This window comes from Babylonia areolata, chromosome 17, assembly GCF_041734735.1.
Source record: "Babylonia areolata isolate BAREFJ2019XMU chromosome 17, ASM4173473v1, whole genome shotgun sequence".
NCBI classification, from domain to species: Eukaryota; Metazoa; Mollusca; class Gastropoda; order Neogastropoda; family Buccinidae; genus Babylonia; species Babylonia areolata.
In genome coordinates this window covers 20,599,502-20,612,379 of record NC_134892.1, presented here as the reverse complement: position 1 = coordinate 20,612,379, position 12,878 = coordinate 20,599,502, and the positions used below count along the sequence as shown (strand labels likewise).

At 44.0% G+C, this 12,878-nt stretch overlaps 2 protein-coding genes across 4 annotated transcripts in view; one reads left to right on the top strand and one right to left on the bottom strand.

The window, feature by feature from the left end:
• Positions 1-280: 280 nt before the first annotated feature.
• LOC143291752 (GTPase IMAP family member 4-like) lies at positions 281-12,731 on the bottom strand. Of its 2 annotated transcripts, none has more exons than XM_076601836.1 (6): positions 12,596-12,731; positions 7,317-7,395; positions 4,625-4,726; positions 2,941-3,137; positions 1,346-1,669; positions 281-590 (listed from the first exon to the last, which is right to left on the bottom strand). In XM_076601836.1, exons 2-6 carry the CDS (start codon positions 7,357-7,359, stop codon positions 294-296), a joined length of 963 nt encoding a protein of 320 aa, XP_076457951.1. In that variant the 5' UTR covers positions 7,360-7,395; positions 12,596-12,731; the 3' UTR covers positions 281-293. The 2 variants fall into 2 exon arrangements, with proteins under 2 accessions (XP_076457951.1, XP_076457952.1); XM_076601837.1 differs by lacking the exon at positions 12,596-12,731 and adding an exon at positions 9,948-10,233.
• The window catches only part of LOC143291751 (GTPase IMAP family member 8-like), a 40,646-nt gene continuing 40,383 nt past the window's right edge, over positions 12,616-12,878 (top strand). For both annotated transcript variants that reach the window (XM_076601832.1, XM_076601831.1), the window contains exon 1: positions 12,616-12,751. In XM_076601832.1, the coding sequence (XP_076457947.1) occupies positions 12,681-12,751 (71 nt within the window). In that variant the 5' untranslated portion in view covers positions 12,616-12,680. The remainder of the gene's footprint in view (positions 12,752-12,878) is intronic.

Below are 12,878 nucleotides of genomic sequence, written 5' to 3'. Positions count from 1 at the left end.
TCACTTTAGTTTTCATGAAGGCGACTGGTGAACCTACGAGAAAAAGAAAAACAAAGATGATTTTTTTTTTTTCAAAGATTGGAAACGAAATGATCCTACTAGTCAGGGGGGTGTGGGTGTTGAGATAGGGGTGGGGAGGAGATGGGGGGTCTGGAAGAGGGAGCGAGAAGCAGGGATGTAGGGTGGGGGTGAAGTGAGGGGGAGGGGGGTGGGGGGGGGGAGAGGGTTAATTTCGCCATGTGAACAAAAACAAACAAAGAAACAAACAAAAATCAGCCAGAGTGAAACAAATGTTACACGTTCAGGATGCGTCGGGCTGACCGCCGAATAACAAGCCAAGTTGCGAACAGAAATCCGACGACAGCAACCAGAAAAGCTGCCCCACCGAGAGCATAGTCAACTTCTTGCGGTACCTCATCATCATAATCATAAGAGGAAAGAATGAAGGCAACGCTGAGCAAAATAAAGCACACCAGACCTACGATTGGACACACACGCCGTAGTGGTCTGTTGACCACCGGTCCTCTCTTCCGACGTTCAATAGCGTTCACAACTTCGGAGGTCAGTCGGCCTTTCATTTGATCGTCAGCCTGATGAGAAAACAATGACAGCAACAATTTTTATAATGGTTTCAGATCCATATTTACTACAACACATGTGCTGTAAAAATATACATCTAAAAATTAAAATAAAAAAATAAGATTAAAACAGCTGCCTGATCTTCGCACAAACATAACGCACTTTCCTGGCCTTGAAAGCCTGCCCAGGTTTACATAATTCATAACTTGACCAGCTCCAGATAATTTCATAAAACAAAAAAAAAAGTGCTCACGCATTGAAAAAACTTGGGATTTAGATGTAGTAAATAAAAGGAATTCTAGCACACACACACACACACACACACACACACACACACACACACACACACACACACACACACGCAGAGAAATGAACGAAAATTCTGAATCTGGGCTTTTTTCCCCAAATTTCAATTGCATTTAAATATCTAGCATATTCGAAGTGAAGTTAACATTTTTGTACAACAAAAGAGTTTATTTCTACCTCAACAGAATGGAATGACACCAAAAAAACAGAGAAAAAACAAAAGTATCTGAAAATGCTTGTTATCAGTTTAGACCTGAATACGCAAATACATCAGAATATAAGTTTACGAATAATGAAATCTTTTGCAGAGAGAGAAAGTGAGACAGAGAGAGGGGAAAAGTGAGACAGACAGAGAGAAAAAAGAGAGAGAGAGAGAGAGAGAGAGAGAGAGAGAGAGAGAGAGAGAGAGCATTTAACAACAAAACTCAAGACAGCAGTGGCAATGATTGCCCATCCTCACCTTGTAACAGACGACATACTCATTGCCAGCATCACTCAGCACGCTCTTCAGCTCAGGACACACTGTCTGCAGTTCCAGCTCCAAGGGCACGTCCTGACGGTCTCCAAAGGTGAAGGCCACCATCAGTCGTTTCTTCAGCCAGGGCCACAGCGCCATGATCTCCCGGTAGATGGCGTGCTCTTCCGGCGTGTAGCGGATGTCACAGCGGACGGTGAGAAGGACAATGGACGGGTTGGACTCGGTCAGCTGTCGCCATTTGTACACCTCCTGACCTTTCTGCTGGTCGTTCAATCCGAGGTTGGTGATGTCTGGGGTGTCCACCACCTTGAACAGATGGGCTTCATTCAGTTGTTTCAGCTGGAATTCCACACACACGGCACCGAAACACCACCGACATGGCGTGGGCTGTATCCGTCACGAAACCCTGATTCATGAATACGTATAAACAAAACTGTGCAACAGTACTCCGCCTTCTGTTGTGTCTTCATGTGGGTCCTAACTGGTTACTAAGACCTTATTGCTAATCAACAGCAGTCGTTGTTGATAGGTGTTCTAATGAAGCCCCCTCCATCCCCTCCCACTTCCCCCATCCGCCCCCCACCCCCCACTGAAGTATAGAAGACATCGGTTTTAGGTAGATTCGATGTTTAAAAAGCGCCAGTGACAAGATGTTTATCATAAACTGGTGAAAGAGCCTATGTTTTACGAGGTCAAGTTCCATTAGTACTTTCGACTGACCGATTCAATCAACGCTTCAACCACAAGTTTATCTTGAACAGACGGCATTTTGTCAAAATCTTGGCGGGAAATTTACACGCACGTGCGTTTGACTCTGGGTCAAGGCCACTCCATATCGTGGACGAAACACAACCGACACGACACGAATCGCTTCATGGCCTGATTCCAGGTTTTGTGACGTTGCCGTTTCGTGTTGATGGACGCAGTAGGACTGGCATCGTTGCTGTGATGTTTCGGAAACCGTGTATATTGAATTCCAGCACGTCTCCCGATTGTGTGAAGAATGCCTGTTCTTTTTATATTGGCGGGGTTTCCAGCTTCCTACCTTTTCCAAACATTTTGTTTTGGATTTTTTATGCTTTTTGACACATAGTACCTGGTCCCCGAAGATGCTCTTGTATGGCCAGCTGAAGGAAGGCCACCGCGAACTTGGAAGACCCTGCAAGCGCTTCAATGATACCTTGATGACAAACCTCAAAGCCTGTGACAGACAGCAGTCGTTGTTGATAGGTGTTCGAATGATGTAATATCGGAAGAAGCTCTGTCCCTGTGTATGTCTGTGTATATCTGTGTGTGTGTGTGTGTGCGTGCGCGCGAGTGGTGTGTGTGTGTGTGTGTGTGTGTGTGTGTGTGTGTGTGTGCACTCGCACGTGCACATGCACTTGGCATCGTTCCAGAAACAAGCGAAACACGCGGTGAAGTGCTGGTGGCGACAAACACCCAGAGTACCCACCCAACAATCTCCTCCACAACCCTACCACACCCACACCCCAACCACATCCTTATTACTACCCGCCCGTTCACCCCCACCACCCCGCTACATGCATGCATGTGTGTATGTATGTATGTGTGTGTACCTTGATTCGTATGTTGCCCTTGACAACGTCGTGACTGCTGGCGGTCGTGGTGGTGGCTGACATCCCACGACCCACCTTGAACCCTTCCTCTCCCAGGATGAGGTTGCACAGCCTGCTCTTTCCACTGCCTGTCTTGCCCACCACCAAGATGGTGTAGTCAGCTGGTGTCTCCTTACATGTGCCATAACGCCCTGGCCCTGGAGAAAAACAAGACACAACAAGATAGGACAAGACAAGACAGGAGAAGACAGGACAAGACAAGACGAGACAAGACAGGACAAGAGAAGACAAGACAGGACAGGACAAGACAAGACAGGAGAAGACAAGAGAAGACAAGACAGGACAGGACAAGACAAGACAAGACAGGACGAGACAAGACGAGAAAAGAAGGACAAGACAGAGAAGACAAAGCAACACGGATCAAGAGGGTACATAGATAAGCAAGGTACAAAGAAATTGGTCAGTGGTGTTTGTGTGTGTTTGTTGGTTGTGATTTTGTGTGTGTGTGTTGTGTGTGCGGGGTTTTTGTGCGCGGGCGCGGTGTGTATGTTTGTGTGTGGTGGTGTGTGCGTGTGTGTTGTGTGTTGTGTTTGTGGTATGTGTGTCGTGTGTGTGTGTGAGTGTGTGCGCGGCGCGGGTGTGTGTTTGTGTGTGTGTGGTGTGTGTGTGTGTGTTTGTGTTTGTGTGTTTGTTTGTGTGTGTGTGTGTGTGTGTGTGTGTGTGTGTGTGTGTGTGTGTGTGTGTGTTTGTGTGTGTGTGTGTGTGCGTGTGTGTGTGTGTGCGTGTGTGTGTTGTGTGTGTGTGTGAGTGTGTGTGTGCTGTACACCAGCCCCACAACACGAGGAGGGGACTGAAGCACCAGAAGTGAATCACGAACAAAAGGAAAACAAGAGGCGAAGCCTTCATGGCTCACGTGTCAACCCTGCTGATGTCAAACACTGCAATAATGGAACGGAAAACGTGACTGATGAGGGGAAGGGGGCGTGCCGGTACTGACACGTGTAACAGCCTTTTCATCCACTACTTTCCCTCATCATCGGAAACTTAAGTTTGTCACACTGAAAGGTGTGTGCCGGAGACTAAATGTTCCGTCTAAGCAGACCACGACGACCGGCTGTTTATGGATTCATGATCATGGTACAGGTCTGTTGAAGTTTCCCTGTCGTCATTAAAAGTTTCTGGTTTCTTCTTCTTCCTCTTCTTCTCTTCTTCTTCTTCTTCTTCTTCTTCTTCTTCTTCTCCTCCTCTTTTCTTCTTCTTCTTCTTTTTCTTCTTCTCCTCCTCCTCTTCTTTTCTTCTTCTTCTTCTTCTTCTTCTCCTCCTCCTCCTCCTCCTCTTCTTTTCTTATTCTTCTTCTTTTCCTCCTTCTCCTCCTCCTTCCCCTTCTTCTCCTCCTCCTCCTCCTTCTTCTTCTTTTCCTTCTCCTCCTCCTCCTCTTCTTTTCCACTTCTTTTTCTTCTCCTCCTCCTCCTCCTTCTTCTTCTTCATCTTCGTCTTCTTCTTCTTGCTATTGCTGTTGCTGCCGCTGTTACTTTTGTTATTGTAGTTGTTGTTGTTATAATTGTGATCATCATTAACATCATAATCATCAAATGTAGTATTGTCTTGCGTGACCGTTCAGCAGCATGATGGATGATGATTACGTGTACTGCTGAGATAGAAGTGGAAACGTCCAGTCACGTACCTTCAGGAAACGTAGCACCGTCAGTCCACACTGACACAGACCGGTCATTCACGTTGCTCACTTCCCCAGACATGACTCTTTTTCGGGCTGGACAGGACAGCGCTGAGAACACATCCAGAGTTCTTGACACACAGAGGGAGAGAGAGAGGAGAGATGGGGAGAGGTGAAGAGAGAGGGAGAGAGAGAGATGGAGAGACAGAGAGAGTGGGAGAGAGAGGGGGGGGGAGGGAGAGAGGCAGACAGACAGACACAGAGACCGAGAGAGAGAGAGAGAGAGAGAGAGAGGTGAAGAGAGAGAGGGGAAGAGAAAGAGAGACAGTGACAAAGAGACAGAGAGGAGGGGGACAGAAAGATAGAGGAGAGAGAAAGAGACAGAGACAGAGAGATAGAGGAGGGCGGAGAGATAGGGAGAGAGGGAGAGAGAGAGAGAGACAGAGGGAGAGACAGAGAGAGTGGGAGAGAGAGAGGGAGGGACGGAGAGAGACAGGCAGACAGAGACCAAGAGAGAGAGAGACGAGGGGGGAGAGATGGAGAGAGACGGAGAGACAGATGGAGAGACAGAGAGAGTGGGAGAGAGAGGGGGAGGGAGAGAGACAGATACAGAGACCAAGAGAGACAGAGAGACAGCGAGGTGAAGAGAGAGAAGGGAGGAGAAAGAGAGACAGTGACAAAGAGACAGAGAGGAGGGGGACAGAAAGATAGAGGAGAGAGAAAGAGACAGAGAGATAGAGGAGGGGGAGAGAAGGGGAGAGAGGGAGAGAGAGGGAGAGAGAGAGGGAGAGAGAGAGAGAGTGGGAAGAAGAGAGGAGGGGAGACAGACAGAGACCAAGAGAGAGAGAGAGAGAGAGAGAGAGAGAGAGAGAGAGACAGCGAGGTGGAGAAAGAGAGGGGAAGAGAAAGAGAGACAGGGACATAGAGGTGGGGGACAGAAAGACAGAGAGGAGAGAGAAAGAGACAGAGAGACATAGAGAGAGAGACAGAGAGAGAGGGGGCGGGGCTCTAGTTTTCAGTTTCACACAGAGAAATATGTTGTGACAAAATCAATGACACAATACAATACAATACATTACGATACAATGCAATACAATACAATGCCATTCAATCCAGTTTTCTGCAAAGACATTACTGTCTGCTGCAGTTAAAACAGAAATACCTCATTTGGCTCATACTGATTTGGAGAAAGATTGAGAAGTATTGATTTCTCACTTCAGTTCCGTTCAAAAGATTTTTTTGCCTGTTGCAATAAAACAGATGGTTTTCTTTAGGTTCATTCAAATGATTTTTTAACAGGTAAACAAAATTCAAAAAGAAATGAATAACCAGTATACTCTTCCTTGGTTACTATATTCTATATATCCATAATCACGTTAAAGACATTTTCAGGTAAGAAAAATACAACATTTCAAAACAGTAAGTATGATGTTTAAAAAGATAGATGAATAAACCATATCCCGTTGCACGAGTACTACATATTTTTTATCATCATAAAAGGGAAGCAGTTAAGTCAGAAACATTTGACGAGTTAGTACACAAGTGAAAGGGAAAAAAAAGAATAATCCAGTCACTCACTTGAGCTGAATTACGATGTACATATCACTCATCATGTGAAAGTATAAGTGTCAGAAAGAAAAGAAAATGTAACTTTTCTTCCTAAGACATTACACCAACAGCTGGAAAGTCTACAAATAAAGTTTGAGAACTGCAGCGAAGATTATCAGCATACCCCCAACACCATACCCAGCCACCCCTAAACAAATTATCATGCTGACGTTCATTCCAAAAAGTTTCTGTTCGTTTTATTTGAATAATATAAAAAAAAACAACTCATGAAACGGGCAGGTTGGGCCTTCCACCAACAGTGTCAGAAAATCAACTGCAAAGAGCTGGGACAAACACAACAGGGAAATAATCAGTTCGCCCTGTGTAACTGACACGGAGAAAGGGGGGGTGTAGAGAGAGAGAGAGAGAGGGAGAGAGAGAGGGAGAGAGAGGGGAGAGAAAGAGACGGATAGAGAAGGGGGAGAGAGAGAGAGGGGGGAGGGAGAAGGGGGAGAGAGAGAGAGAGAACACACACACACACACACGTACACACGTATATACACACACACACGTACACACACACACACACACACGTACACACACACACACACACACACACACACACACACACACACACACACACACACACACACACACACACACACACACAGAGGGAGGGTGGGGGCGGAGTGGGAGGGAAGGTTGTCAGTGTCAGCTGAAGTGAAGTACAGCAGAGATAAGTGGCTGGGTCACACCGACCTCTCAACCTGGTCTGTCTGCAGAACAGTTGGTGAAATGAGAACAGTGTTGCAGCATGGAAGTGAAATTAATAGTCGTGTGTGTGTGTGTGTGTGTGTGTGTGTGTGTGTGTGTGTGTGTGTGAGTGTGTGTGTGTGTGTGTGTGTGTTTGTGTGTGTGTACGTGTGTGTGTATGTGTGTGCGTGTGTGTGTGTGTACGTGTGTGTGTGTGTGTGTGTGTGTGTGTATATATATATATATATATATATGTGTGTGTGTGTGTGTGTGTGTGTGTGTGAATTTTTAAGCATGGTAATTTCATTTTTGTTCAAGAAAAATACAAGGCCACCCGAAGACATACAAGATCTGGATAAACAACAGTGACTGACAATCCTGACAGCACACCCAATCTTACCACAGGGAGACGATGGTCCTTCACTGATAAGCACTTTCGTCATCAGCAGACAATTGGTTAAAGTTGTCTCGTGCTGCTCCTGATAAAATAGATAACAGAGTGAGCGAGAGATACAGACAGGCAATGGGTCATGTATGCACTCAATTACGTGCCTCTACACAGACACACAGACGTGGACACACACTGAAACACACACACACATACAGATACACACATACACAGACAATGGCACACAGGCACACACAGACACACACACACACACACAGACACACAGAGACACAGACACACACAGACACACACACACACACACACATACACACACACGTACACACACACACGTCAAAATAGTGGTCCCTGTCTCTGTCTGTGTGTGTCTCTTCGTCTCTGTCTCTGTCTCTCTCTGTATCTGCCACCTTTCTCTCCCTTCCTCCCCCCCTCCCCCAACAACCCCTCTCTCAATGAATCGAAATCATGTTGGTCATCGATACGAACAGTTAATAGATGAAACTGATTATTCGAAAAGTCATTTCAGCATGGTTTGATTTTTCTTTTCCCACTGTAGGTATTTTTTTATGATGATGTGACTGTTCCTACTACAGAAACTGACAATTATGTTAGTGGTGATGTCAACTCACTCAGTACGGCCAGTCCTCTCTTCTCCTCTACACAGACCCCTCGGATGTCCAGTGGGTGTCTGAATGACCCAACCTTTAGCTTCCGTCGTCAGAATTGTGTGGTATCTTTGTCAACAAACACCTCTTCAGTAGAAGAGCCTTCCACTTGCAATATTTTGATGGTGGTAATTGGGGTGAAACTCTGTTAACGCCGTCTCTTTCGCCGTTCGTATGGAGTGAGTTAATTAATGGTGATAATAATCATGAAAGTAATGAACCTGTACCCAATTTCAAGAAATCATTGCAGCCATCAAGAAGTGTGGGAAAAGTGCCGGTCCAGATCAGGTTGTCGGGGAAATGTTAAAACATGCCAGCGTTATTGGTTTTCTTACTTTTTTTTTTTTATTCAAGAAACGTTCTGAAAGTAGGACCTTGTAATGACCACAATCCACCATTGTACCATTACACGAAAGGGTAACGTTAAAAACCCTGACAACTATTGTGGAATAGTTCTTATAAGTATGATATGTAAATAGTATGCATATATCTTAGATAAGAGATTAACTAAGTGGGCAGACTGAGAAAAAGTATTGAGGAACAAGTGATATTTAGAGCTAATTTTAATGTCATTGATCACATCTTTACAAAGCGCGCATTAGTGCAGAAGTATTTGTCAACCAATATGAAACTCTACATAGGTTTTTTTTTTTACTTAAAAAAAGCCTTTGATTCTGTAAACCATAACATATTATGGAATGTTCTTAGAATGGCGTAAATGGCAGGCTGTATAAATGTCTGACGGGTGTGTATGATTTAGTGCAAGCTTGCATGTTACTATGTCCGATAAGTGTGCTTAATTTAACTTTGTTGTTTTTTGGTGTGTGTGTGGTTTTTTGGTATCCTTTTGGAGTAAAGTGTGAACGTTTGTTGTATCCAAATATGTTTTTGAATTTTTATTAATGAATCAGCAGTTGAATTACTAGGAAAAATGTTTATACATAGTATTCCATTTATTCCGAAAGCTGTTGAAATATTTTTCTCACTGTTTTCTGATGGTGTAATTCTTTTGTCTGGAGCGATTTTGGGACTTCAGAATCAGTTAAATGTGCTTGGACAAGAAGCTGATTGTTTGTGCTTAACCGAAACTTGATAAAATAATAGTTATGGTTTTCCTCGTGGGAGGTCACCTGTCTCCTTGTGAGAAATGGTATCATGATCATATATGAACTGAGAGTTGTAAATTTTTGTGAGCTGCTGCTGGAGGGATGATACAAAAATAAGCAAATGGAAAGAGTACATACTTCTTTTTTTGCAGTTACACGTTTCTAGGTGTTCCAATGTATGCTTCAAATACAATACTTTGTGGTAAAACAGGGAGATGTTCTTTGTTTGTGAAAACTTTTGTGGAGTGTATTAAGTATTGATTTAAACTGTTGAAATTGCCTCAAAGTAGACTTTGTAAACAGGCATACAATATTACGTTCATCCAAACAGGAGAAAGACAAGAAAACTGGGCTTCTTGTATAAGAAACGTTTTTGTCAGAAAACGGGTTTGGAGTTGTGTGGGTGTGCCAACGTGTAGGTTATGAGTAAACTTTTTTTCAGATTTAAGATCCAGACTGCTTGATATATTTAACAAAACTGGCATCCTGACATAGAAAGTAAGGATAAGTACAGCTGGTTCCATTGATGTAAAAGTATATTCCAAGCTGATTTTTTTCTGTTATAACGAAACGGCATCGTAGAACACTTGCACGATTAAGATAAAAGACCACTTGGCTTTAATGCCAACAAAATGAATATGCTGGTTCGTCCATAGATTATCCATGCCCTTTAAGTAACTCGATGTCGATGATGAATTTTTTTTTTCATGTTTGATTTCAGAAATAAATGTGCAATTTTTTTTTTAATGAATCTGCAAAACGAAAATATATTTATTACGAGGTGATCAACTCGATGGCAAAATTTATATCAGAAGCTTTGAAGATTAGCAGAAGAAAAAAAAATCAAGACTGACCTGCAACTGAGTGCACCTCTAACGTTTGATACGTATACTTGATAAGTGAATTTGTTCTTTCTACACCACTGTATGGTGCCACGTATTGCTGATCTACCTTCTCTAGGACACATATAAGCGGCTGCTCAAAAAAGCAAAGTCAATCAGCCAGGACGAATCACATCCAGCTTTTGGGATTTTCGAGATGCTCCCCTCTGGTCGACGGTATAGAAGTATAAGGACGAAAACCAATCGCTTCGCCAATAGATTTTTCCCCAAAGCAGTCAGTGCCCTGTCTCTCGAACAAATCAAGTATGATGAATAGAATTGTGCAACCAACAACCATCTACCTGAAGATCTAGTCATCAGTCCCATCCACATGTAATATGCGGCTTCTGTTCAAACGTGTGTGTGTGTGTGTGTGTGTGTGTGTGTGTGTGTGTGTGTGTGTGTGTGTGTGTGTGTGTGTGTGAGTGCGTGTGTGCGTGCGTGCGTGCAAGTGTGCGCGCGTGTGCAGTGCGTGCATGCGAGAGTATGCACAGGTTTTTATATTGATATGTACTTGTGTGTATCCTAATTTCTACCGTATCTGTGTTTGTGTATGATTTTCGATTTATGTTCGCACCTTGTTGTGTACTATCCCCCCCCCACCCCACCCCCAATATTCCTTGTGACCCCGGGACACTTGGTAATAAAGACATATTCTATTCCGTTCTATTCTATTCTATATTCGTCCACATGGTTAAATGCAGGAATAATTGTCCGAACTAATCTCTCTCTCTCTCTCCTCTCTCTATCTTCCTCTCACATCGTTTCTCTTGTTTCCACTGGTCTCACTCTCTCTCTCTCTCTCTCTATATATATATATATATCCCCTCTTTCCCCTCTTACCCCCTCGCCCTCTCTCTCTGGCTGGCTGTCTGTCTCTGTCTCTGTATCCCCCCTCCCTCCCTCCCTCTCTCTGTTTCTCCGCCTCTGTCTGTTTCACTTACTCTGTCTCTGTCTGTCTGTCTGTCTCTGTCTCTGTATCACCCCCCACCCCTACCCTCTCGCTCAAATTACAATTCGACAACTGTTGAACGCACGTGACGGTGACTGACCCAGTGTTCCCGAGAAAATGAGGAGGTTTTCCTCTGTATGTTCTTTGACTTGGGTAAATGTGTATGTTTTCATCTTGCGGTGATTTTGGGCCTATGTGATGTGAGACTATGATATTACCTGTGATGATTTTACATTATATGTGTGTATGTATGTATGCATGTGTAAATGTAGATGTATGTGTCTGTATATGTATGCGTATATATATATATATATGCATATATTTGTATGTCTGTATGTATCAACAACATCAACCTGAAGATATAGTCATCAGCTCCATCCACATGTAATATGCAGCTTCTGTTCAAACGTGTGTGTGTGTGTGTGTGTGTGTGTGTGTGTGTGTGTGTGTGTGTGTATGTGTGTGAGTGTGTGTGGTGTGTGTGGTTGCGTGTGTGTGCGTGCGTGCGTGTGTGCGTGCGTGTGTGTGTGTGTGTGTGTGTGTGTGTGTGTGTGTGTGTGTGCGCAGTGCGTGCATGTGTGAGTATGCTCAAGTTTTTATGTTGATATGCACTTGTATGTATCCTAACTTCTACTGTATCTGTGTTTGTGTATGATTTTCGATTTATGCTCGTACCTTGTTATGTACAATCCCCCCCCCCACCCCCCAAATATTCCTTGTGACCCCGGTACACATGGTAATAAAGACATATTCTATTCTATTTACATTGTGGCCCTTGTGGTCGGCTGGGACATAAACCATGCAAATCAGACTGATTAAATGTAACACTACATACTGTAACACGAATGTGTTCTAATACAGTGCCTAGTCATACCAGCTGATAAGGAAATCCTTCGTCAAATGATCAGGCTGCTGGCGTTTTGAGCATTTGCAGTACACGGGAAGTATTTGATCACGTGAAAAGCTATTATTACACTTATCGAATTTTAATGCCATTCATGGAATAGCTAGTCCCTTTCTGCAGACATAAAGAAATTAACTGTGTGATGAAATATGTGGATATTGTGGCATTTCAAACACATATACCCCCAAAAGTTATTTTCAGGGCCCAAAGAAGGTAAAATGGCCTATATTTACCCCACCCCCACCCCCACTCACCTTGCCCCCCTGCATGCATACCATAATTTAAACTCAGTGGACAGGTAAATTATGATTTCTGACATAAAAACATACAAAAAATCATAGTGAAAAACCCTCTCCCGCTGGGGAAAGGGGTACCTTATATCACCTGACTAGACTGAAGGCCGCTAACTAGTGACACAGCCACAGTTTTTATTTTTTTTTTCTCAAGGCCTAACTAAGCGCGTTGGGTTACGCTGCTGGTCAGGCATCTGCTTGGCAGATGTGGTGTAGCATATATGGTTTTGTCCAAATGCAGGGACGCCTCCTTGAGCTACTGAAACTGAAACTGAAACTATGTACGCTTATCTATTATTTATCCACCTTTTTTTCTTTTCTTTTTCTCAAGGCCTGACTAAGTGCGTTGGGTTACGCGGCTGGTCAGGCATCTGCTTGGCAGATGTGGTGTTGCTTATAATATGGATTTGTCCGAATACAGTGACGCCTCCTTGAGCTACTGAAACTGAAACTGAAACTGAAACCCACTCACCAGTGACACAGCCACAGTTATCTCACTCACACACACTGGAACTAGTCACACGAAGAGAAGGGGAAAAAAAATCACGAGATAAAATATGGCTGTCTGCAGGCTGACAACTGTTTGCTGTCGTTGGCTGCAAGCCCAGCTTTCAACACGAAGCCCAAGGTTAGATCACCAACAACGAGGTCTGCTCTCACTGTTCTTTTCACAAACGTTTCGTGAACTGTCTTCCTGTGCTGTTCAGCCGTTCTGTAACACAGCTAACACCCTGGGGCAGAGCTTGATGTGAGCC